We start from the raw sequence: 25,261 nt of genomic DNA, 5'->3' as shown, positions 1-25,261 counted from the left end.
TAGATTCTATTAGCCTCTACGGTTACATGCGTTCTAAAAATTCTAAAAGGGTATTTTCGGTAGAGATTGGTTGAGAAAATTAAAACTTACGTGACATAGAAAAACCCAAAACATTTCTTCTCCAATGACCAGACCCTTCTCCATCCTCCCTCAATGCCGCACAGTGAGTCTATGTTTTGCTCTGACAAAAACACTTAATCGTTTACTAGGATACTGAGTTGAAAGTGATTTTGGTAGTTTAACTATCTAAGAAGACATGATACTGATGGCTGGTGCGTGGCTTGGATTCTCTGGAAAACTTCCAAGTTCCATCCATATTATTATTTTGTAAAGAACAAGTAAGCTATTATTGTCACGAACATAATTTTTAACTAGTTTTGTAAGTGATTTTCTTGATAGGTTGACTTTAATTATACGAACGCACTAAAGAAACTTATTGATAAAGAGTACTTAGCTTCCCCATCTTGAATTATTGTAGCCTGTTGGCGACTTAATACCTGGTTGTTAGTATGGAAGTACAGACAACAGTGGGGGTTGTAAATGCAGATTTGATGTTATAAACTTAACTATTGTTGATAGTCGAGCACCAGAGACAATACTTTTAGGATTCCACAGTTTTGTCCCGCATAAGTAGTTATCTGTTAAATCTTATCATCCACAAACTACTATACTAAGACATGTTGTCTTTGATGTTTAGGTTGCCAAATGTGTGGAAGTCAAACTGACTAAGCTCATTGTGTTGCTGATGTTTTCGCAGGTGATGCTCTTTTTCTGAATCTTGTATACTCAAATCTTTGCTAAAATAAAAATTTACAATCAAATTATATAAATGTTAGACTGATATCTTGAGTTATTTTTGAGTCATGTACTGAACTTGTTCATTTACCAATGGATCTTTAGCTTATATGGCAAAGCACTTAACAAGGGAAATTTGTCTCCTAATTGTCAAGGGATGGTGGTTCAAATCCACCGAGATTCTCAAATTTTGATCTCTTGATGTAACCTATATACTGTTGTTTCACTACGTAAAAATAGAGGTTTTATGACAGGCATGGCACCCCAGAATAAGACAGCTTCTAACTGTGTAATAATAAACCACGGCTAATTTCTAGTATTGGACATCCATTATTAGTCGATGTATATTCGTCAGTCTTCATCTCTCTATGTCCACCCTAAGCACGTTGTCGAGGCCACCCTTTCTCCTTTTGAGCGGCTAAAACCACTTCCCACCAAAACAATTGAGCTAATTTTGTGTTTCCCCCTCAATTCTCCACCTTACCTATATGGCCATATACCATCTCTTTCTCTCACTTTTTTCGTTTTGCGAAGAAAAAAATAAGGTGCCTCACTTCTTTCTCTCTCTTAGGGTTTTCATTTTTTTCACTGAAATTAGTTTCTCACTTAAACTGAAGTTTCTCTTTGTTTATTGTCAATGGGGTTCGATTAATTGAAGAATTTAAGCTATGGGGTGTTGTAGTTGTTGAAGAGTTTTGCGAGCTACACTCTTAGTTAAACCACTGCATGTGTTTTTCTTCAAGTATGCACACACGTCTCTCTGTGTGAGTTGATTGTTTTTTATTTATGTTGGCAGTTGGATGATTTTATTGTTTGGTCAGGAACCCTAAGGAGATTCCATGGACTAAGACTGGAGCTTAATACGTAGTTGAATCAACTGGTATGTTTACCGCGAAGGAAAAAACCGCTGCTCATTTAGAGGTTTGCTTTCGTGCTGTAGCTTAATATTTGTTTCTTCAAGGAAAGGTTGAATCTTTCTCATTGCTTCTCTAAGGCTAGGTATAAATTAATTTAACTTTATTTATTCTTTGTTTGTAACATTTAAATTAAGAACTAGATGTTGATTTGGTTGCTGCTATTTTATGTGGTACATGAGCAAAATCTTATTACGTGATGATAGATGTAGATGTAACTTGGAATGGAGATCCCTTTGGAATGATATTATTGGAATGATTATTATCTTGCTTTAAGTTTCATCTGATGTTGTTGTTTTTCTACTAGACCATGCCCTCGCACATGTTATCAGATAACTAAGATATAAAAGGTAATTTTTAACTTCGCAGAATGTCAAAGTAAAGTTTTTTATTCAAACCTAAAGTTTCTTTAAGTCTTTACTGTACAAAAGACTTAAAGAAACTTTTGCTACTTGATTTTAGTGTTCTCAAGGTAATATATATATTTTCAATCAAAAATATATATTATTGAGTATCAAAAGAAAGAAAGAAAAGAAAATCATATAAAGGTAGTGAACACTCATGATCCAGAAAAATAACAACTCTTCTACCAAGGCTGTGAACTACCAACTCACCCCTGACCAGCTAGACTGGCAACATGCATGATTTTTTTTTTTTTTTTGAATGATAGCTATGGGGTTAGGCAGACCCCTACCTGCATTCCTTAATCAAAATCTTGCATAGATTGTTCCTCTTGTATCCTCCTCATTTTTTGAATTTTATTTATTTTATTTATGTGTTTCCTTTATATTTTGGAGCAATCACTTTCCCCTAAAAGCTATATAATGTAGAGTATGGTTATTATTCATTATATTTTATTTATATATATTTTTTCTCCCCACCCCCCTCTCCTCATACGGACATAGATTAATACCTCATATCTCAATTCAATGTATTTTGTCTGACCTCTCTTGTTAAATGCAGGTTCTTGTCACTCTTCATCAGACAGTTATTCCTCATTTGTCAAGTCCGATAATGCTATGGTAAAATTGTATATGCACTTCGATGTATTTATATTATGTTCTAGCATCCCTAGAACCCAAGCGAAGTCTGACTTAAATCTGAAATATGCAGCGACTTCTTAACAAGATCATATCACGTTGGGGGTGTTACAAGTGTCATGGCTCTTAGCAGCCTTTACATTCTCATGACACAACATGGTCTAGAATATCCGAATTTCTATGAAAAGCTTTATGCTTTACTAGAACCTTCTATTTTTATGGCGAAACACCGAGCAAAGGTTTTTTGAGGTAATTTTGATATTCTCTATTAAAATAATTTGGGAATCATTCATGCTTGAGCTTGACCTGTTCTTTTATTTTTATTCCGATGACATGCTCTGAAATCGGTTATGCTTCCAGTGGGAGGAGTGGTTTCCGTTTATGGAAGAGATCTGCTCTGTTTTGTCTCTTTGTGAGGGTGATTGTAGAGTGGAGAAATTTAGAAACCAAAAAGGGAACACTTTGTAACTACTAGGAGAGCTTCCTAATAGCAGCTAGGATAGATGAAAAAAGGGCAGATCCGTGGTAATCCTTTGTTCTTGAGATTCCCTGCCCTACGGTATGGCTAAGTAGGCTTGATATCTTTCTTCAATAGGCTGGTCTGGCACTCCTGGTTGTATTTGTACACATTCCAATTCGCCGGTCATTATGGATCTAATGGCATGGCGAGGCAAAGGGGGAAAGCAACTACAAAGACATTTTCTTAGGTTTTTTAAAATATAATTAAGGTTATGGTGGACAAGCCAATTCCCCACACATTTTTGTACTTCTCTTGAAACACTGTTAGTTTTAAACAAACCCTGTTTTCAGCTCAGCTAGATATATTTTCAACTTTTTATATACTTATTTCACTTACATATGCATTATTCTTGTCTTATGTATTTGAATTACAAGGTAGTGCAATGTTATCAAGTGACATGAGGTGCTCGAGTATGCCCCACCTTGACGCATGAGAGAACTAATTATAGAAATACATGCGTAGTAGACCTTAGAAAGATAAAAAGGATGATAACGCTGTATCGTAGTTTGTGTTTTGATAGTGTCTGAATGTTAGACACCTCATATCCGTGTCAGATGCCTGCACACGTAGTTTTGTTATTGTTAAAATTTTTGCTAATTAAAAATGTTTTATGGGATGCAGCTTCTGGATTCTTGTTTGAAATCTCCTCTTGTTTGAAAATGTTTTATGCTTGCACACGTAGAAAAGAAAAGCAAGATACTTGACCAATAGAGATATGAAACCAGTTAAATTTTTAAGGAGCTCATCATGTACTTTCTAAAGTGTTTGTCTCCCAATTGTACATCAATTACTCATCTCATTGTATTTGTGCTAGTGATGGCATTAAATCACATTCTTATGCTATGCTGAGTTTTAAAATTTTAAGTGTGGTCAACTAGTTTACAAAGGTAAAGTAAATTATTAGAAAGAGGATAAAGGGAAAACTCTCTCTGATGGTGTGTGACTTTGAGTGATCGATGGAGCCTTTACAGAGTATTTTTCTCTTGTTCCTAGATTATATATTTATTTTGAGAACCATTGACATATGTGCAGCAAAATGATGAGACGAATGGAGATTCTTCAAGAAGAGAAAATGAAAATAGTGAGTGTAAAGGAATCTGATGCCTGCACAGATATATCAACTGCAAAGCCAGGCATTGATATGTTTAACAATGAAGAGACAAATCATGCAAAATTTAATGCCATGAGTAAGTCTCTATTGCAAATTCTCAATTGGTTTGTCTGGAATAACTTTACTAACTCGCGCTTGGGATTTTACCTTTAGCATGCTTATATTAGGGACTGGAATTAGTTCCATTTCGACTTTGTAGCCATATGAAACTAAATGACTTCTTGGTGCAGGAAGTTCTCTTTGGGAAATAGACACCCTTCGCCACCATTATTACCCAGCAGTTTCTAGGTATTCATACTTCCTCTCTCTTCTTCCCTATTGTATCTTCTGTACACACAGGCCTATGGATCCTCTTGTTTAAAATCAATATAAGCCATCTTTCTCCCTCTTATTGATGGGGACAATTTTGTGCTATTTTTATTTCTCAAAATTAGTATTAACCTTTACTGTTTCTTTGGTAGATTTGTTGCATCACTTGAAAATGACTTGACAGTGAGGGCCAAAACCACTGAGATCACTGTAAAGGATTTTAGTTCAGCCTCATATGCCACAATTTTCAGAGCCGAGGTAAGATTATATGGGGACTCTCCTTATATTTAGTATATCCATGATACTGGAGTTTCTGGTGCAAGTTTTAGAATATTTTCTGTACGTATAGCATGCATGTAAGTTATTTTTTCACAATATTTTTGGGAGATGGTAAACGCATTCCTGTTGCGACGATTTAGAATTAGTCAATGCATGAATAGGGATTCAATCTCCTTAATTAGATGACTAGGGATGTGATCTGGCACAAACGTTAAACCAATGTTTGCAGCCTTCATCACTTGTTGGCTCAGTGATAGATACATGGAAGGTTGCAAATATTTTCGATTTGGTGTCTATCATGATCTTTCATGGAGGAAGTGGGGTTTCATTAAAGTTCTCTCGCACTGATTATGTTAGATGGAAGGCAGAGAACACATATGATTGTGCATGGTGTCAATGCCAAGAACCATGATATTCATACTTTGGAACTTTATCCCTCTTGCATATATTTCATGGTTATTGTAGAATCCACAAAATATAAGCTTGAGAAATTTGAAGTGTGATGAGATACTAGCTGTGTACTCATTCATTTTTCTTACAAGTTATAGATTATCTCTATTTCTATGACATGGGTGTATCCCTCACATGCATGAGTATTGAGGGATTTTGAATAAGTATTGGTTTACCAATTTCCTAATAGTTTACAGTGAGGTAATGGTGACCCATTTTCTTATATTTCTAATTTCTTTGATGAGAATTGAGTTGTAAATTCTGTTACTTGGAAATTCATGAAACATAGCTTGTGGTGCATAACTATGATCATTCATAATATTGACCACATTTGGCAATACCTAGTAGGCTAGTACAGTGTTCACTCTGACAAATTTTCAAGTGTACCCAAGGGTATGATCATTACAGAGTGTTTTTCTGCTTCAAGGAGTCTATATCGACCAGTGGATATGTATTCACCATAAAGGCTGAGCAGTGTCTTGGAAGTATACCAAAAACACTTGCAACAATCCTACATGAATCAAAGTTTATAACTTATGTTAAATCTGGTTCAATGGTCAATATATTATCAAATGTGCACATTGTGATAACGAAACAACTACATTCAAGTATTCATATCTAGTGTTCTTTTAGGTTTTCTGTCCAGGTCCTATTTGTTATGTTGATTTTTTTTTTGTTTGGGTCCTATTGCTACATGTGTTCGATTTTATTTGTTCGAAGAATTTTAGGAAAAACAACTTTGGGTGCTTTTGGTTCTTGTGTTCAGTAAGCTATTTAAAGAGTAACGCTACATTAATTTCATTGTTTTTTCTTAGGAAATACAACAATCACCAGTTCGTGATGATTCACGCGATATCCGACCTCAATCTACAACTTGTCATTTGAAGAGTTTCTTAACAAAGACTGTTGTTGCAATTAGAGAAGTCTGCACCTACTTAATGACACCTCCAAGTTCGTATAATGTCCGAATCGATGAGATACTTGATGATTTTGCACTGTTGTATGAAGGAGATGGAAGACTTGAAGATATTGTGCTTGGTGACATTATTACTTGGCCAAAGAATTACGTGATTTTTCATTGATGAAACGTATATATATTATCATGGAGATAGAAATGATCTGAATCGATAAGAATGTATCTTCTTTTGGCGTGCCTTGTAAATCCAAGTACACGGTGTATTATTTTGGTTCTTTGCAGTTGAACGCTTGTCTTGTAACAAGAGTTCAAATATTTTGGTACTATATATGTCAGACTTGCAGGGTTATTGTATATGGTATACTTCAATGTATACATTTTGGAATGGAGATCTCTTTGGATTGATATAAAGATGTTTTGTAGTTCAGTTTTCTTATGGTTTCTTAATTGTAGTGCAGTTTAAATTTAAATTATTTTGGTACCCAATCATATTAAAGCTGCAGGTAGTCTGGATCTATTTTCTATAGGCATGAACCCTCAATAATAAGAAATTGAAAACTTTTGATGGACCAGGACATAGCACTAGGCAGCTTGAAGCTGTTGTTTTAATCACTAAACTAAACGACGGCTTTAAATCGTCCACAAAACACATTTATCGACGGCTTCTAGCTGTCCTTTTAATTTAAATATTAGACAGCTACTAACCATCGAGAACAAAATCAACGCCATTTTAATTAGTAGCCGTCGATATTGAGCAATCTCGACAGATATAAGCCGTCTTAAATAGGCTATTATGACGTAGTATTTCTATTTACATATAGGTGTTCTTGTTGTGTTTATTAAAGCTAACGACCTTTTAATTGTAGTATAAATTATATTGACGACGCAAGCTAATGTATTATGGACGTTGAAATTTGAGAGTACCAAAAAATATAAATGGTTGTATAAGAAACAGAGCATTTGTTTGTATATGTAGAAGCAATAAAATAGCTCTATTGAGAGTTATTATTCACTTGATCGAGATTACAAAATTCTCCTGCACAATACAAAAGGCCAATACCGAGAATACATAATCGACTCTTTGAGTACACAAAATTGAGATCTAGATCACACAATCCGCTCATGATTAGGCATATTGGATGCTCTGTGCTAACTCCTCCTTCCTTTTCAAGTCATCAAAAATATAGAAAGGGGTCTTCTATGTATCTCCGCTACCAATAATATTTGTTGCATCTTCAGTACTACCTACCCCTGTAAATGAGTGAACAAAAATTGGGCCACAATGAAGAGCAAAACCGAATAACAATTAGAAATTTGTAGTAAATTTGCACCTTTGCGATTTTTATTTGGATTATTGGGACAAGTTCTTCTGTCATGAGTAATTCTCTTTTTACAACATCCTCACATCCTTAAAGTTGTTTGCTGGGAGATCTCAAGTGGTTTTTTTTTTTTCATATTTTTCTTTATCCCTTTTATTTGAGAAATATTGGGAATCAAAAGCAACACTTGAGGGCCGGCAACAATAGGTTCTTCTTCTTGAATTACCGTATTTGGCTTCTTAGTTGCATCGTGTATTGAAAGCCTTTCTAGCAAAGTGCCCATCACTTCTACCATCATTCCAAATTTCTCAACATCTTTTGCAGCTTCATAAACAACCTGATTGGCAAGATGAGACCCATGCATAAGTCTTAGCACATCTGAATCTTCAGCACTACTCAGTATTACACTTTTATCCATAACTCGGTATTGGTTTGATCCTTTCATCCATCTTCTCAAAACCCATTGTTCGGGTATCTCATCAATATCATGGTGGATAATTACCTTCAAAACATGTGCACAAGGAATTCCCATGAACTCAAACCACTTGCATTCGCACGAGCCATTACTAGTTGTTCGGTTGAAGATCACCTTCCAGATTTTTCCATCACCTTTTTTTTTTATTTTTTCTTGATGTCATGGTATAGGAGTTGAAGTCATTGTCGCGTTCTTCACTTAAGAGTTTGTAACTCATGGCTTTAGAACATTTTTCTTTGAATTTATTGTACACATTTCTTGTATAAAAGTGATGCTGCATTCGTTAAGAGATATTGAGAGGCATCCACAATCCGATCTTTGTGCTCAGATTCATAGTCTTCTTCCCTTTCCCTTCGAGCAATTCTCTGCAAGCATTTTTCATTTTTGTGAACAAACTCAACTAGCTAGAGTAGTGTTAGATGTAAAGTAATCTTTATAAAATCCATTCATTTTCGCTATATCCAGTAGTGTTCATTCCAACAAAAAAAATATCTAAGTGGTACACCGGCACCCACATCTTTCTAATTTCATACATTTGTTTTAGCCAGCATTCATGTTCCACTATATTGTATTTTTGCAACATCTCTTTCCACTGCATTTCAAAAAACATACATCATAAGTCTGATGCAGACAATAATCCATTGCATTTTGAAACCCTTCCCTCGCAAAATACATATGCTGCAAATGCTCAAGAAATTTACTAGTGATATGCCATAGACAAAACCGATGTCGAGAGCTAGGGAATACTTTGGCGATAGCTGTTGTCATCGCTTTGTCTTGATCGGTAATAATGGAAACTGGGGCATGACCACCCATAGCCGCAAGCCAAGTCTTGAACAACCACAAAAAACTTTCTTCAGTTTCATCTAGTAAAAGAGCACAACCAAATTGAATAGACTGAAAATGGTGGTTAACTCCAGTGAAGGGACCAAAAAGCATCGAATAATAGTTTGTTTTGTAAATGGTGTCGAAACAAACAACATCTCCAAAATTTTGGTACTGCATACGAGAACGCCCATCTAACCAAAAAAAAATTCACATCCCTGTTATCAATATCTAAGTCTATGGCATAGTAAAACTGAGGATCTTTCAGTTGTTGTTGTTGAAAATAGTCACATGCTGCAGTTGCATCCATTTCCTTCAGTGTTTTGTACCTCTTATATTTGGAGTTTAAATGATTATAGCAATTTCTATCTTTGAACCCGACTATCTCTCCAAAAATTGATGGAACTTTTCCTATTGGTAAGTTCGCATCATCAAATTTTTTTGTCAACACTCGAGCAACCAAAGGCATAACCTGCATCGACCTCATGTGCCCCCGTTTTAATGGAGTAACCATCTTGTGGGGATGAATATTATCAAAACATTTCACTACCCAAGTCATATCATCTTTCCTAGCAACTCCAAATCTTGTTTTGCACTCACATTTAATTGTCCAAGTGTTTCTCCTAGCTTTTTAAGTCATTCTCTGCATTGCCTTGTTTCTTGGAGTGTGTCCTCTCCCGAGCACAAACCATTTCACATACAGTCACTGAATCATCACCACGGGCTCTCTTTTGTGTACTACGTACTCTTTCAAAACCATTTTGTCCACCAAACTCATAATAGTATGACTTTGCATCCTCCGAACTTCGAAAAATCATACCTACTTTGGGCATTCCCAGTATCTCCACGTCTTCGTTAGGAGTTTGAATAGAAGAACACACAAGCTCATCAAATTGGGTATCATGCTCCACTTCATTGGTTGGCGAGTTCATTCTGGATACAAGAAAAAAATGATTTTTTCATATGAGATAAGAAGAAGAGAGAACTTCAGTTCAATACGTAACCATAGATTCATTGTGTGGCATTGAGAGATGATGGAGAAGGGTATGGTCATTGGAGAAGAAAGGTTTTGTGGTTTTTCTCTGTTTCGTAAGTTTTAATTTTCTCAACCAAATATATCTACCGAAAATACCCTTTTAGGATTTGTAGAAGGCGTGGAAATAATAATGTAACCGTAGATGCTAATAGAATCTAACTGTATGGATTTGGAGTGAGATTGGAGTTTAAATAAGTGGAGTCTACCTAAGGGGCTCATAATAATAATTATTATTATTGTCAAATGCGGGCACACACATCTAAACTAGCTTTCGAATCCGGTTTCGCTACGAACGGGTGCCGTTATATAAAATTATTCTAACAAATATTAACAACTATACATAGTTATGAGATATGAAAATTATATTAATCACTCATTCAAATTTTTTGCACCACTCTTTATAAAAAAGAAGTACCAAACTTTGATAAAACCCATTGCTTTCTTTTTGTTGTTAAGTTTAGAAATTAAAGTTTAATTGAAGTTTTATGAGAATACCCAATGTAGCGAAAATAATATTGAAGCTACTTGAATAGCAAAAAACATTCCCAATCATAATAACAAAAATTATGATAAATACTATTTAAAATGCAAAACTATATTTGTCGAGACATTTATTCTCCCTACATATAATACAAACATGTTTTAAGGTTATTAGTTCAATGCATTTGCATCAAGTTTATGATTTTTCATTAATTATTTTTTGAGGTTAGTTTAATGTAGTACGTTGCATCTAGTTTCAAATTTCCCATTAATTATTCTTTGAGATTAGTTCAATAAAATTGCATCAAGTTTTCAATTTCCCGTTAATTATTCTTTGAGGTTAGTTTCAGTGCAATTGCATCCACTTTATGATTTCCCATTAGTTATTCATTAAGGTTAATTCAGTACAGTTGCATCTAGTTTTCAATGTTTCGTTAATTAGTCTTTGAGATTAGTTCATTGTATTTGCATACAGGTTCCAATATCCCGTTAATTACTATATAAGATTAGTTAAATACATCTGCATCTAATTTCTGATTTCCCGTTAATTAGTTTTTCTAGGTTAGTTCGATAGTTTATAATTTCTAGTTATTTATGCTTTGAGGTCAGTGCGATGCAGTTACATCCGGCTTCCGATTTCCAGTTAACTATTATTCGAGGTTATTTCAATACATTTGCATCCAATTTTCGATTTCCCGTTAGTTAATCTCTGATTTTAGTTTAATGCAGTTGCTTCCAATTTCTGATTTTTCGTTAATTATTCTTTGAGATTAGTTCAATACAGTTGCATCCAATTTACGATTTTATGTTAATTGTTCTCTGAGGTTAGTTCAATGCATTTACACCAAGTTTCTAATTTCCCATTAATTATTTTATGATGTTAGTTCAATGCACTTACATCAAATTTATAATTTCCTGTTAATTATTCATTTAGGTTAGTTCAGTGCAGTTTCATCCATTTTTCAATATTTTGTTAATTAGTTTTTGAGATTAGTTCATTACATTTGCATCCAGTTTCCGATTTTCCATTAATAACTCTTTAAGGTTAGTTCAATACATTTGCATCTGCATCTAGTTTATATTTTTTATGTTTTGAGGTTAGTTCGATGTAATTACAACTGGTTTCTGATTTCTGGTTTTCCATTAATTATTATTTAAGATATATTTAATGTATTTGCATACCGTTTCTGATTTCCTGTTAAATATTTTTTAAGGATTTGCATCCAATTTATAAATTCCAGTTAGTTATTCTCTGATGTTAGTTTAATGCAATTGCATCCAGTTTTCGATTTCTAGTTAATTACTTTTTGAGTTTAGCTTATTGCATTTACATAAAAATTTCGATTTCCCATTAATTACTTTTTAAGCTCAGTTATGTATTTGAATTTAGTTTTCGATTTTCTTTTAATTATCCAATGTGGTGTGTAATACCAACTTCTATTGATCCATCTGTAGTGTCCTTGCAAACATAACATAACAAATAAGTTATGCTTGATTTACTATGTGGGATCATCGAAGATTATCCAGTTCCCGATTTCCCGTTAATTATTCTTTAAATTATGCTTGACTCACTATGTGGAATCTTCAAAGATTATCAATGAACGGGTATTGTTATATTCATTATTCTGAAAAATATTTGCAAATATGCAGAACTGTTATATATTAATATTATATTGATCACTCATCCAAATTTCTTATAACGTGAAAACCTCACTCTCGATTAAAAAAAAATAACTCACCTTTGATAAAACCCTTCAACTTCATTTTATTGTTTAATAATAGAAATTTGATTAAAGTTTTGTGAGATTGCCTAATAAGGTGAAATTCTTCTATATTGAAGCTACTTGAATAGCAAGGAGTTCCCAATCATACGGAAAGAGATAAGATAAACACCATTTTAAATGCAAAACTATAATTACGAGACATCCCACAACATTTAACCTAACTATGTTTTGAGGTTAGTTCAATGTATTTGCATCTAGTTTCAGATTTTTCGTTATTTATATTTTGAGGTTAGTTCAATGCAGTTGCATCCAATTTCTGATTCCCATTATTTATTTTTTGAGGTTAGTTCAATATAATTGCATCCAGTTTCTGATTTCTCGTTAATTATTTTTTACAGTTAGTTCAATACATTTGTATCCAATTTGCAATTTTATGTTAATTGTTATTTGAGGTCAGTTCAATGCATTTGCATCCAGTTTCTGATTTCCCATTAACTATTTTGTGAGATTAGTTTAATGAATTTGCATCCAGTTTCTGATTTCTCGTTTATTATTTGATAAGATTGCATTTGCATCTAGTTTTCGATTTCCCATTAATTATTGTTTGAGGTCAGTTTAATGAATTTGCGTCCAATTTTTGATTTTCCGTTAATTATTTCTTGATCGAGCTTAGTTCAATGCATTTGCATCTAGTTTATATTTTAAGATTAGTTTAGTGTAGTTGCATCCTGTTTCTGATTTTCCGTTAATTATTCTTTAAGATTAGTTCAACGCATTTTGCATAATGTTTCCAATTTATAATTAATTTTTTTTCGGTGAATTCAATGCAGTTGCATCTAGTTTTCGATTTCCCATTAATTTAATCTTTGAGGGTTAGTTCAATGCATTTGCGTCCAGTGCCCGATTTCCCGACAATTAATTTTTTATGCTAATTTGATGTATTTGTATCCAAGTTTTGATTTCCTGTTAATTATTTTTTAAAGTTAGTTTAATCCAGTTGTATTCATATTCCAATTTTCTATTAATTACTTTTGAAGATTAGCTTGCATTTGCATCCAGTTTTCAATTTCCCATTAAATATTATTTGAGGTTAGTTCGATGCATTTGCATATAATTTTTGGTTCCACATTAATTGTTCTTTGATGTTAGATTCATTCAGTATTATATATATTTTAAAATATTTGTCATAATTGCTTTACCGTTATTTTTTTTTCATTTTTTTTATTATATATTTTGTGATGTTATTGTTTGTGTAATTTAATTTTCCACATGTAATTTGTTTTGGTTTGGTATATAATTTATTTAAGCCCAACGTCCACTTTAACTGAATCTTGTTATAAATTCAGAAATTTAATTGGAATATGTCGTAATTATTGTGGCCAGAATTGTAATTTTTGGAATCCTTAACTATGAATAAATGTCTAAATCCCACGGTGGATGACTCATCAAATCGAAAAGGTTTTAGGAAAATCGTTTTTGATGGAAACTATTATTTTTAGCAATTTAGTTTTTTGTCTCATATGTTTTTTTTTTCCGTAATTAGCTATATTGTTTAGGAAAAGTTGGAGACTCTGTGAAACTCTAGATGAGATTGCTTTTTCGTGCTATAGTGTTTAGGAAAAGTTAGAGACTCTGTGAAACTCTAGATGAGATTGTTTCATAATAATAGATTGGTGAGAGTATAGCTATAATATATATCTAAGGATAAAAATAAATATTTGTTTCCTATTTTATCTCCTAATTTTTCTTAATTAGCCATGACAAGTGGACACTCTAGAAACGCTTCCTCAATTGAAGATGGTAGAGCTATAATATATACTAGAAAGTAGGATAGCCCGGCTCCTAAAAGGACCTTAAATAAGTACAAAATCTAAAACATCCACAACTTCACCTACAAAATGATTTAAAACCTAATCTTTTGTGCATATGATCTACTAACCATAAAGAACATCTCTACAAAAATTCAACTATATATTATTTTTTATTTTTTTTTCCTAACAAATCATGATTCATGTTTTCGTCGCTAACTCGTTTTAATTTCTCAACAAATTATTTTAATTAAGTTTTAAAAACCCGTTTTTTAACTGGGGGAGAGATACCGTTTTAATAAGATAATGATTCATGTTTTAATAAGAGAACGGTTCATGTTTTAATTAGAAGTGCTAGAATTTCTTTTTTCTAATATATGAAGAATTTTCGCTTTAATAGGAGAATGATTCTTGTTTTAAATAGAAGTGCCTAAAAAAAAATCAATAGGAGAGGAATTCCCGTTTTAATAGGAGATGGTGATATGGAATTTTAATAGAGCTCGAAAAATACCCTATGTGGGAGCTTTAATATTAAGATATAGATATAAAGATAGTTTAGCTTCATATAGTTTTGTTTTGAAGATCTCTTTGTTTTGTTCTTATTTTTTTTTTCCATATGAAGAAGAAGCCATTGTTATGGGATAATTGCATAAATGATAATTTTAATTTCAAATATACCACATTTTTTTCTTCATATCTACTATCTATTATCACCTCTCTCTATATTAAAGTTGAGTACATCTGAGGTGGACAATCACTATCCTAGGTGGCAATTTCTTATAACAGAGCTCTCCCACGTGGATCTACTCAAACTGTCACGTAGACTCGTCTCTCCACTAAACCTCAGTAGAATTTTCACGAGGCAATAACAGAAGTTGGATTATCTTCTCATCATCATAATCAATGCAACAAACTCTTCGAACTAATAGGAAAGTTTAAACCCAAAACTACGTACTCCACTTCCTTTCAAAGCTACTAATGGATCATGTCAAAAGGTGTGCTTCAAACCCTAACTCATCTCTCTCTCTCTCTCTCTCTCTCTCATTTTTTACATTATGGTCCCTTATGGTGTATTGTTATTTGCTTCTTTTTTACTGCATTCTATTATAGATTTGTTTTTTATGAATCTTCTTTTTAATTATTTAGTTTCAAGTAGTTGCGCAGTACATTATTATTGAGCATGATCATATATAGTTAACAGAGTGCTACAGATTCATACTCAATGATTATATCTAGAATATGAAAAATGCTTAATTTGATTTTCTAATTAATGAAGCAATACATGCTAATTTAGATTAATTGAATAAAGCAATATGCCAATACACAACATAGAATAAGTCTGGTTTACAATACACTCTTTAAATTCATATTTGATTATTATATGTTCTAGTTTGAGACCAGTTATCTATTTGAAGGGAGTTATCTTAGATTGAATACTCTATAGTATTTAGGCTATGACTTTATGAATATAATATCATTTCAATTGAAAGGAGTCTTGATTTGGGGATTTAGTAGTTTTTACGCCAATTATGTATTTACTTAACATTGTTGATACAATGTACATCCCTTTATTTCAATAGCTACTAAGTGGTATCATCAATTGATCCACATTATTATTATTCGTCTTCTTGATCCACATTGTTTATGTGTTTTAAATAGCGTGAGGAAGGAAAGCAGACTGTAGATTAGTGGTGCAAATAGAAGGAGTCTATAAGCAATTGGCATTGAGAAGGCCACATCATGTATGGCTTGACGTATGCAATGCCAACTTTTACACTTCGCTTTAAGGAACTAGGTAGCAGAGGTGAATCCTATATGTATAAGCGACGATGGCGAAGGACGGAATTGGAGAAGTCATCGATACACATTACAACATCATGAATCCAAATAATCAACAATCAACAGTATGGTGAGATCAAGAGGAGAGCTTGCACCTGCTTCTGATTTCTGAGGGCTGGAAGGAATGACACAAATATACGACATTGTAAGTCATTACTCAGTATTCAGTACTATGCAATTCCAAGACTCAAGTTAAAAGCCCATATCTCCAAGGGCCAACTCCAAGATTGATGGATAATGGATATGGACATAGCCCATAAGCCATTCTAGTACAAAATGCAGGTCAAGTGTATGTCTTGAACTCATAAACCCAATGCACCACTAGTCTGCTACATTCCACAAATTGATCATGTCGAGTCTATTTGGTACCGCCAGTCAACTTTTGTTTTTATTTCTTTTCCACAAATTTCAACTCACCTAATTAACCAATCCATAATGAGTTGTCAATTGTTTTGGAGATATTAATGGAGCCAATCCACGTAAATTATGCCTACATGATATGAGTTCAATAATTGATATGTGTTCGATGGTAACCCATCATACACCAGGTCATGTATGTCCAAAACTCACGTCATGGGGCATGGGATCATATACATATATGTTTGATCATGTGCAAGTGGAGTGTGGCTCGCAAATTGATCAAAATTCAAAAGTATATTCAGGATTGGGCTTTTGAGTTTGTTTGAATTAGAATATATTGGTGCAGTCAGTTTTTTACCACTGATTCCTATCATTTTGAGATATATATTAAAATTCCAACGAAATGAATACTGCACCTTATTACGAGTGTATACGTGTCAAAGTGACCATTGTATGGTGAAATCTTTTTAGAAGCACACCCCCACTCCGCTTCACCATAACACGTTCCCCCCGCCTATATATATTAAAAACCACAACCCACAAATCCCCTTCTCTCTTGTCATTATCTTCTCTCTCTCTCTCACTTTAGTTGTAGACATGCAGTAAAGAATCAAAGATGGTGCTATATTCATTGGAATATCATGCGAATTTAGATAACATTTATGCCCTGCAACCTAATGGGGGTTTGAATGATCCAACCCCATTGGGTTTATTTTTTAATCATTGTTCCAATTGATAGAGCACCACCATCTTTGATTCTTTATATGCAGGTATTGTTGGTTTATTTTGTTAGGGTTTGAGTTATGTATCATTTTATTGTATTTTTTTTCTTCGATTGAGGTTGTCGATGTTTTTTGAAGCTCAAGTGTACGTGTGGGCTCAACTACCCCAAGATCTCTTGTTTGAGTATGGATGAAAACGTGTGGAAGGGGAAATCGTCAGTGCATCTTTCCCATAAAGTATGTTTACTTTATAGTATTTATTGTTTCTAAGGACGAAGCCGGAATTCTAAGCCAGGGGGAGAGAGATTATGTGCACATCCTACCCCACACCTAAAAAAATAGTATGCAATTTTGTTGTTGTTTTTGTTATAAGGTCTAAACAATAAATATCAACAAAATTATATATTTATTTTAATTAACAAAACTAGAGTGCGTTGACTATTGAGAATTTAATATGGATTGATGAAGTTAATTACTACTCAAGTACTTAAGCCATTAATTGATACTACCATGTCTATATATATCTACATAATATAGTCCACATGTCTACAACAAATTAACAAATTGTTAATTTCCTATAATGTTATAAGTCTATATAACCCTATTATCATGTGAATAAAATTATAAAAGATTAACATTGAAAGTAAAAAATTACTTTGTTTTTTTTAAAGTGTAAATTTTATTGATAATGATAATGATAATGAATTTTGCAAATAATTATGACAAACGTACAACAAGCTGCGCCTCAAGTCCTTTATGAATTTGTTTTTTGTTTTTGGTTGAAGTCTGACGCTTGAGAGTGAAAGAAATGAGGGAGAGCTTACGGGTTTGCTATGGGTGATTAGAATTATACAAACTCACCGGTTGGGCTTTGGGCCTTTGACTATTTGTTTTAGTCTCATTAACCCATCAAACATTCAAAAACACATTTGTCCCTCTTTAATGATTTTATATTCAAAATAAATGATAAATGATAATTTTGTAAGGGCAAAATGAGAAGTAAAAAAAAAAACGTTGGTTTATTGGAATGTTTTTTATTAATATTTTTTTTCATACTATTTTTTTTATTGATTATATTCTCGCTATAGCTGTGAAAATTTGGGGAATGCGCTAGTGAAAGTTTGCTAAAATAATTAGAGAGTGTGAGTCCTTATAGTTTGAAGATTTTTCTAGGCAATTAGTTATGTGGTAGTGGAGTTTTTCTAATGGTAGGGGGTGACCCCCCTATATCAATTTATGGTTGTTTATAAATTGTTATGATCTTTGAAGCAAGGCCCAAAATATCATCGAGATATATGAAATATCATCGATATATATCATTTTTTGGGTACACGAGATGGAAATATTTGATATATTTCAACCAAATATTAAATATTGTTTTTTCCTATATATATCGTAATTTCGATATATCAATATATATCGACCAATATATACGATATAAATTGTCGACTTTGACCGATTTTTATATATCAACGATATTCCCGATATAATCGACAATATTTACGATATTTTTTTATATATCAAAATACAAAACAAAATTTTGACCGGTAAACCAAAAAATAGATATCTCCGATATATCCAATATATCTCATTTTTGGAGGTACATGATATATTCCCCGAATTCAATATTTTGGTCCTTGATTTGAATGTTGATTTTAGAGGGTTCTTGTTTAGTGTTATCAGATATAGTAATTTTGGAGTATTATTTGGTTATTTGGTCACTGGCTTGGGTTTCGAATGATCACTGTTTTTGTCAGTTCTTGTGATAACTGTTTTTGTTTCCAATAACATAATATCGCAATGGACTAATTGGTTGCAACTTTGCGTTATAAAATTTGGTCAGCCTGCCTAGCTTCGCATCTTAATGTTCGTTCAAACTTCAAACAACATAATCTTATATATAATGCGAAACTTCTTTTTCAAATTTCCGGGTTTAGGCTAAAGTTTTTGGGGCGCGGTATTGACACCCCGATAAATAGGACTAGCATTTCTTTGACAAAAAGTAAAACAATAATGGTTATTCCTTATATGTCCTTTTACACCCCACATGCCCATAGTTCTACGGCAGGCAGTTGCCGCGAGATCTCATATCTCACGGCATCGGGTTGCCGCGAGATCGCATATCCCACGGCAGGCACTTGCCGTGGCATATTTTTTTTTTGTGTTTTTTTTTTTTTCACTTCAAATTTTGCGTATTGAATACACACGACATATGAATATCTCATTTTATTATTTAAAGTTTTTTTATACACTCTAAGAACAACACCAAAACCATGACAAAAAATATATACAGTTGAGCCATAATTTTGCTATCATGGCAAATATTTTCATATGCTATAAGAAAATTTTATGATCAAATTAATGAAGAAGAGTTTTGATAATTAACACAAACAAAGACTCTATTTTACTAAACAAAATCATCTCGTGGCAACTAACTTTTTTTTATGGTGTCTATTAAAAAAAAAAAACCCACGGCAGCCACCTTCTGTGGGATATGGGATCTCGCGGCAACCCGATGCCGTGGATTTTGCGATCCCACGGCAGGTGCTTGCCGTTAGTGTTTTTTGTATATTTAATGGAGAAGTGCTAGTACCGTTGAATTGGTCAAAGGGGTGCTAGTCCAATTTATGGGGGTTTTTAATCAGAAGGTACCGGAAACTTTGTTTTTGCTTCATTGAAATGAAAGGGTAAATTGGTAAATTGGTATTCTATTGGGTTTTACTGCCTGGCAATAACACACCGTTTCGGCCTATTTTCCAAATTAAAAAGGTAAAAAAGAGTTACGTCTTCTCCCAACAGCTTCTCCATTCGCACATTGATTCACCATGGAATAGGTCACATTACTTCTCATATTCGTTATAATTCATTCTACAATTTCGCATATTTTTTATAAATTTTTTGTTTGGATTTCGAATTACTATTCCTCTTTCTGCCTCCCCCTTCAATTCATTACTGTTAACCTTTCTTCTTAACAGAATCATATCATAGCGCCTTTTGCCACTGAAGGTAATGATCTAACCTCAAACTATAACATTAACATTCTTTCTATTTTTTTCAATTTTGGTGCCCACTCTATATTAGCACGAGATTCTTTTTGATGGTATAATTGCACTCTCTTCCTAAGAAGAGTTTGGCCTACACCAAACTACTTCTACTTTTCTTATTTATGTGTTGTTCAATTTGATGAGAGGAATTTTCTTGTTTCACTGCACGAGGGAACTAATGGGAAGTTTGTTTTTTTTTGCTTTGGGGCAATTTATTTGTTTTCTTTTTTTAATCAAGAATTTTTCTTTTATTATAATTATTATTTATGTTTTGGTTACTCTGTGTATTGATTTTATGTCGTGATGATAATTTACTTCTATAATATTGGAATAATTTGTGCTGGACATTTGAATAGTTTACTGCTATATGCATTGTTGTGAACACATGCCAATAAAAACAAGTTAAAGTGGATGAAAACTTTTTTTGAGGGGGAAGGTTTTCATTCTCATCTCACATAAAAAAAAAAACAGTGAAAGTAAAACCTTAGAACTTGCTAGCCGTCATCTCTTTTTCCATTTTCTCCTTCCTTTTTCTTCTCCCACCTTCATAACAGTTAGGGTTTTCGATTTACACCATCAATTACTCAATCTTCTCAAGGAACCATGTTCTTTAGCAGTTTAGCCTAAGGTAACTTATAATTTAGTGAATTCTCCTTTATTTAGAGTTTCTATTTTTCGAAAAAAAAGGAATTAGCTTATATATGGGTTTGACTAGACAAAAAATTATTATGGTTTATTATTATATAATCTGTCAAGCATGGCCAAAGGTTGCCTCTTTTTTGACTCTTTGTTTGTATTTAGGTTGAATGAGAGCATTTATTTGAAGGAAATGGAGCAAATTCAGTAAGTGGTTTGCTTATTAGTTTAGATATTGGATTTTTAAGTTTTGTTTAAGTGCTTTGGACTAAAATATCAAGTGGTGGTATGCGGAATTTTGGCAACTTCTTTGGATTGAGTAGGATATGATTTTTTTGCTTTTGGAGTAATAGTTTAATTACTTAATAGCCTTTTCTTTTGTTTGTATGTTGATCTTTAGAGATGGAATGTACGTTAGAGTTCATGGAGCATTGAAAGGATTTCAGGGTAAAATCCATTTGAACGAACACTCTGAAAAATTGGATGTGTGGAAATGCCCACAGTGATTCAAGTATGATTCAGTGACCAATAGTATTATTAGCCTTTACCCTTCCTCACAACTTGCATCTATGGTCTGTTTAACCACCACCCTTCCATATAGTCTACTTCCTTATTGCCCCAAGGCTTGACCAGTAGGCCACTAGACACCTTCTCGTTAACTATTGCTTAACTAATTACTACATATATGATAACACAATCGTAGCAGCTAACATGCAAGAAAACACTAAATAAGATAAGATCAATAGCCAAATTTTGCAGAAGGGAGTTGGCTCGCTACCATGTCATAATGCAGCTTTTGTAAGCACCACCAACCCTCTTTGAGTATCTCTTTACTTTTTGTAGTCAATTCATGTGAATGTTATTTTACTTCTATTTTGTTTGTTCTTAAATGAGATATTATTTACATGCCAAAGTATGTTGCTTTACTGAGAAGTATTTATTTGTTAAATTTCCGAGTAAATTTGTTTTTTCTTTGCATGGACAAAATAGGACTTTCGTGGGATATCTAGAGACCCTTGGCATTTCAGAGCTCATAACTTACTTGAAACCTAGGTGCAAGTCAGCCATGTTTAAACAAGGAGCCCTGCTTTGTTATTAGGAATTTACAAGTTAAATATCCTGTGGTATATGCTTCCCAATAACTTACATATCAGATCAAGGGATCATCATCGTGAGGGATCATGGACATTTCACACTTGTGCTGTGTGAAGGTTCATCTCATTTTGTGAATTACGCTACAAAGCATGCTGAATAATAATAATAATAATAATAAGAAATGTTTCTGTAACAATTATAAATTATTCTAGTTGTAACTTTATCTTGTGTCTCTGTGTGTGGTGACGATGAAAGTCTTTACTACTGAGCTTGAGTGTTCACCTTTTGGATGTGCCTGCCTGAGGGATTATTATGTCATGTCTTTGTAGATTGTGCTTGGTGCATATTTAGAAGAACAGAAAAGATCATACAGAGGCTGCGAAATTTGTAATTGATCGAGTGGGAGGGGTCATTCACAACTGTGCTGCCTCTAGGGATCACCTTACACGTTTGTAGCTTGTGCTTGAGACCATGATCAAAAAAGTTTTCTTTCTCATTTGATTTGTGTGGGTACGTTTTCCAAATTTATACTTGCTCTTATGTCTTCTTTCAATTTATTTCAGGGTGTTTTCTTGCACATCATACATAGTCAATCAAATTCATTGGTTGAAATCATTACTGATGAGTTTGAGGGATCATGTGCAGTGTGTAGCTTGAGGGATTGTGTCGTGTCTTTGTGGATTTTGTTTTAAAGCATCTTCACCTTTTTTTTTCCTGTAGTTTTCCTGATTTCGTTTATTCAAGTTGTGTCTTGATTTTATAATTCAATTTTTTTGCATGTTTTCATGCACAACAGTGAGGCAAAACTTTTGTGCCATCGTTTTGTTTAAGAATGTCCCTTTTCACACTCTAGATTTGCCATTTCCTAAACATCAAGGTAACCCAATAAGTTGTGAAGTTTGTAGGCGTCAAAACTTCTCTTATTCCTCCTATTCTGGTAGAGGTATGTGTCCAGTTGACTTGATTACCAGGTCGACTATTTTAGTCTTTTCTGGATTGCCAATGTGGCATTCCATAGTTTGCAATCAAGTCGATCGAGTTGCGATTACGATAGAACTTTGAAGTGAGTGACTAAATGGGATTCAAGGTTTAATCCCCAAAAGAGGGAATCAGGTATGATGAGGATTAATCATTGCTGAATTGATGGAGAAGTTGTATGTATCAAGTATTGAACCTTTTAGCTTTAAATTTTATTATTTGAAATGTTGCTTTGTGCTTTATAACACTTGCATGCCTTTGGTTTGCATGAATATGTTACCTCTTTATTATTTATGTTCTGTCAGTCTGTATAGCTTAGTTTTTTTGTGTTCAATCTTCCAGGTGAAATGGATGAACAAGCAACTAAGCAAATTGTGGCCTTTTGTTGCAGATGTAAGCTTCTTTACCTGATTATAGTAGGTTTATATTTGAAGCTTGGTTATATTGATCCAGCAAATATAAGACAGAATCTCACACAAAGATTTTTTTCCACACAAACACAAAACACAAAACACAAAACACAAAACACAAAACACACACACACACACACACACACACACACACACACACACACACAGGGAAGTGGGACCGACAAATGGAGGCAGAGTTGAGTGAGATGGCAAAGGATCTCCAAATACGGAAGCACGTGGGATTATATACACTGCCGTAAAAATTGGTTGCTTAGGAGTAACGCTTAGTTGGTATATCTCTATCTATGACTATAACCATTTAACGAAGGAATACGCTTTGGTAAAGACTAAGGAGGTTTTGGTTGTTGTGTACCATGGTAAAGACTAGCGAATACATTCTGCAAGATTTATCATTAAAGTACTAGTTGTGACAAAACATTGTGTGCATGAATATAATGTTACTATGGCATATTATGCCATTATGGTAGTGCTCTGCGCTTGGTGCATCAACCCAATTTTGCTGCGACTTCTGCTCTTATAGCTAGGTGAGTCTCTTCTTTGCCTTGTATTACTAGTATTGTAGGCTTTTCATGTCAACAATTGAGCTGCAACCTTTAAAAAAACAAAGGTTAGTTGCAAATGTGTATATTTTTTTCCTTGTTGAGTTTCAAACTAAACAGACCACCAAAATACCTAAAAAAGGATGCAAATCAGGGTAAACTTTAAACTTATAAAATGACAACAAAACCTTATATTTTTAGCGACTGCTAAATTTGTAACTAGACCCTGTGTTTTGTTAGAAAGGATTTGAATGAGGATAACACTTGGCACATTTCAAATCGCAGCAAAATTTTATTGGAATTAATCCCCTTTAGTAGAGATTTTGCCTACCTTGGCTTAATCGCCCTCAGTTTTGGTTCAAATCTGGCTTGGAAAGTTTTGTGAATTTGCTGCACAACTAAGCACGGCCTAGGTTGCAGTAATTTCTCTTGTGTCTAGCCTAATGGATTATGCAAAGACTTGTTTTCTTCTCTGAGCTCTAGATGACGTAGATGTTGTGACAATGTGATGTGTTGGCACCTGGGAAGGAGGGGATATGGGAGGAGCATGTATGATAGTAATTAGTATTTATATATTGGATCCTTGAGATAAGACATTTAGGGTAGCATGTTAGTTATGCATCAAGGTTTCTTCTTTGGACCATCATTCCTAGGGTTCTTTACTCAATTAATATGGAGGTTTTTGTGTTGGGCATCTCTTGTTTTAATTTTTATCAAGCATTGTGGAAAAATGCCAACCATATTAGTGATTTATGGCACAAAATGATTGAATCAGCCGAATAAGAAGCTTGCTAATAAGCTCCATTCGATCAAGTGGAATATTCTTGTTCAGGTATCATTTTCTGCATACATTTCATTGGCCTTTTGATTTCAAATTTGGATATTTATATCCAAAAACTCAAATGAAAACTGCAAATGCCATCACCTTATAGAATTCTGTTGGTAACTATTTCGAAGGAGATTTGTGTTGAACTGATTGAGTCTCACTAACTGTTTGGATGTATCTAAATGCCAAATATATCTGTTTTCTTAGTTCTTACTAATCTTTTATGTCCGTTTAGACCTTCAACACTTACTAATTGGTGGTTAACAAATTGAATTTTCGGGATCTCATTTAGTGTAGCTGTACATGTACATCTCTATTGATGGTGGCTCTAATGTAGAATGCCAGAGCCATTGGTTTCTTATGTAGTCTTTCTCGTTAATAAGTTTTACAGTTGATATAAGAAATTTTCTTTGAACTTCAGGTGAAGGGATTTGTGACTAAAATGGAAGACTGCATGTGTGCTTGTGATTGTATCATTACAAAGGTAAATCTCTACTCAAGGTGATGGTAGTCTTAGGTGGTTCGTAGTAATGGTTCCTTTGTCAAAAATTATCCATGATATACTTATAATGTAATATGTCAATCAGCATTTGTAGGCAGGACCCAGAACTATTGCAGAAGGCATGATACGGGGACTTCCTATAAATTCTGAATGATTACATTGCTGGGCAGGTAATTCTTTTATTTCTTTTGTTTGTCTTCTAAATAATTATCAAATGATTTTTCTACTCGGTTTTATATTCTTTGCTGGTTATGTGTTTAGACTAAATTTCTCTGTGTGTGTTGTAAC

At 33.5% G+C, this 25,261-nt stretch overlaps 1 protein-coding gene and 1 long non-coding RNA gene across 17 annotated transcripts; both read left to right on the top strand.

The window, feature by feature from the left end:
* Positions 1-61: 61 nt before the first annotated feature.
* LOC147495292 (uncharacterized) lies at positions 62-6,761 on the top strand. Of its 4 annotated transcripts, XM_086563908.1 has the most exons (10): positions 80-338; positions 698-757; positions 1,617-1,716; positions 2,017-2,059; positions 2,673-2,731; positions 2,823-2,998; positions 4,302-4,456; positions 4,611-4,668; positions 4,842-4,947; positions 6,234-6,761. In XM_086563908.1, exons 7-10 carry the CDS (start codon positions 4,306-4,308, stop codon positions 6,498-6,500), a joined length of 582 nt encoding a protein of 193 aa, XP_086420034.1. In that variant the 5' UTR covers positions 80-338; positions 698-757; positions 1,617-1,716; positions 2,017-2,059; positions 2,673-2,731; positions 2,823-2,998; positions 4,302-4,305; the 3' UTR covers positions 6,501-6,761. The 4 variants fall into 4 exon arrangements, with proteins under 4 accessions (XP_086420032.1, XP_086420034.1, XP_086420035.1 ...); XM_086563906.1 differs by lacking the exon at positions 2,017-2,059 and having other exon boundaries at positions 62-338; XM_086563909.1 differs by lacking the exon at positions 2,017-2,059 and having other exon boundaries at positions 127-338; positions 1,617-1,675.
* A 12,874-nt stretch (positions 6,762-19,635) lies between these two features.
* LOC147495291 (uncharacterized) lies at positions 19,636-25,143 on the top strand. Of its 13 annotated transcripts, none has more exons than XR_015197387.1 (8): positions 19,636-19,756; positions 19,898-19,928; positions 20,768-20,809; positions 21,003-21,113; positions 22,027-22,207; positions 23,018-23,068; positions 24,893-24,955; positions 25,059-25,143. It is a non-coding gene; the product is annotated as an uncharacterized LOC147495291 (long non-coding RNA). The 13 variants fall into 13 exon arrangements; XR_015197393.1 differs by having other exon boundaries at positions 19,637-19,756; positions 23,574-24,955; XR_015197385.1 differs by having other exon boundaries at positions 19,637-19,756; positions 21,003-21,049; positions 23,018-24,955.
* The last annotated feature ends 118 nt before the right edge of the window (positions 25,144-25,261 follow it).

This window comes from Coptis chinensis, chromosome 6 (genome assembly GCF_015680905.1).
Source record: "Coptis chinensis isolate HL-2020 chromosome 6, ASM1568090v1, whole genome shotgun sequence".
Classification (NCBI taxonomy): Eukaryota; Viridiplantae; Streptophyta; class Magnoliopsida; order Ranunculales; family Ranunculaceae; genus Coptis; species Coptis chinensis.
The sequence above is the reverse complement of the archived record's forward strand: the minus strand, read 5'-3'. Positions and strand labels throughout refer to the sequence as shown.

Bases quoted from the DNA above. Each gene is read 5' to 3' on its own strand.
- LOC147495292 (XM_086563906.1), top strand. From the start codon at position 4,306: ATGATGAGACGAATGGAGATTCTTCAAGAAGAGAAAATGAAAATAGTG. The intron at 4,457-4,610 runs GTAAGTCTCTAT...TTCTTGGTGCAG, and splicing joins TGCAAAATTTAATGCCATGA to GAAGTTCTCTTTGGGAAATA. The intron at 4,669-4,841 runs GTATTCATACTT...TTTCTTTGGTAG, and splicing joins TATTACCCAGCAGTTTCTAG to ATTTGTTGCATCACTTGAAA.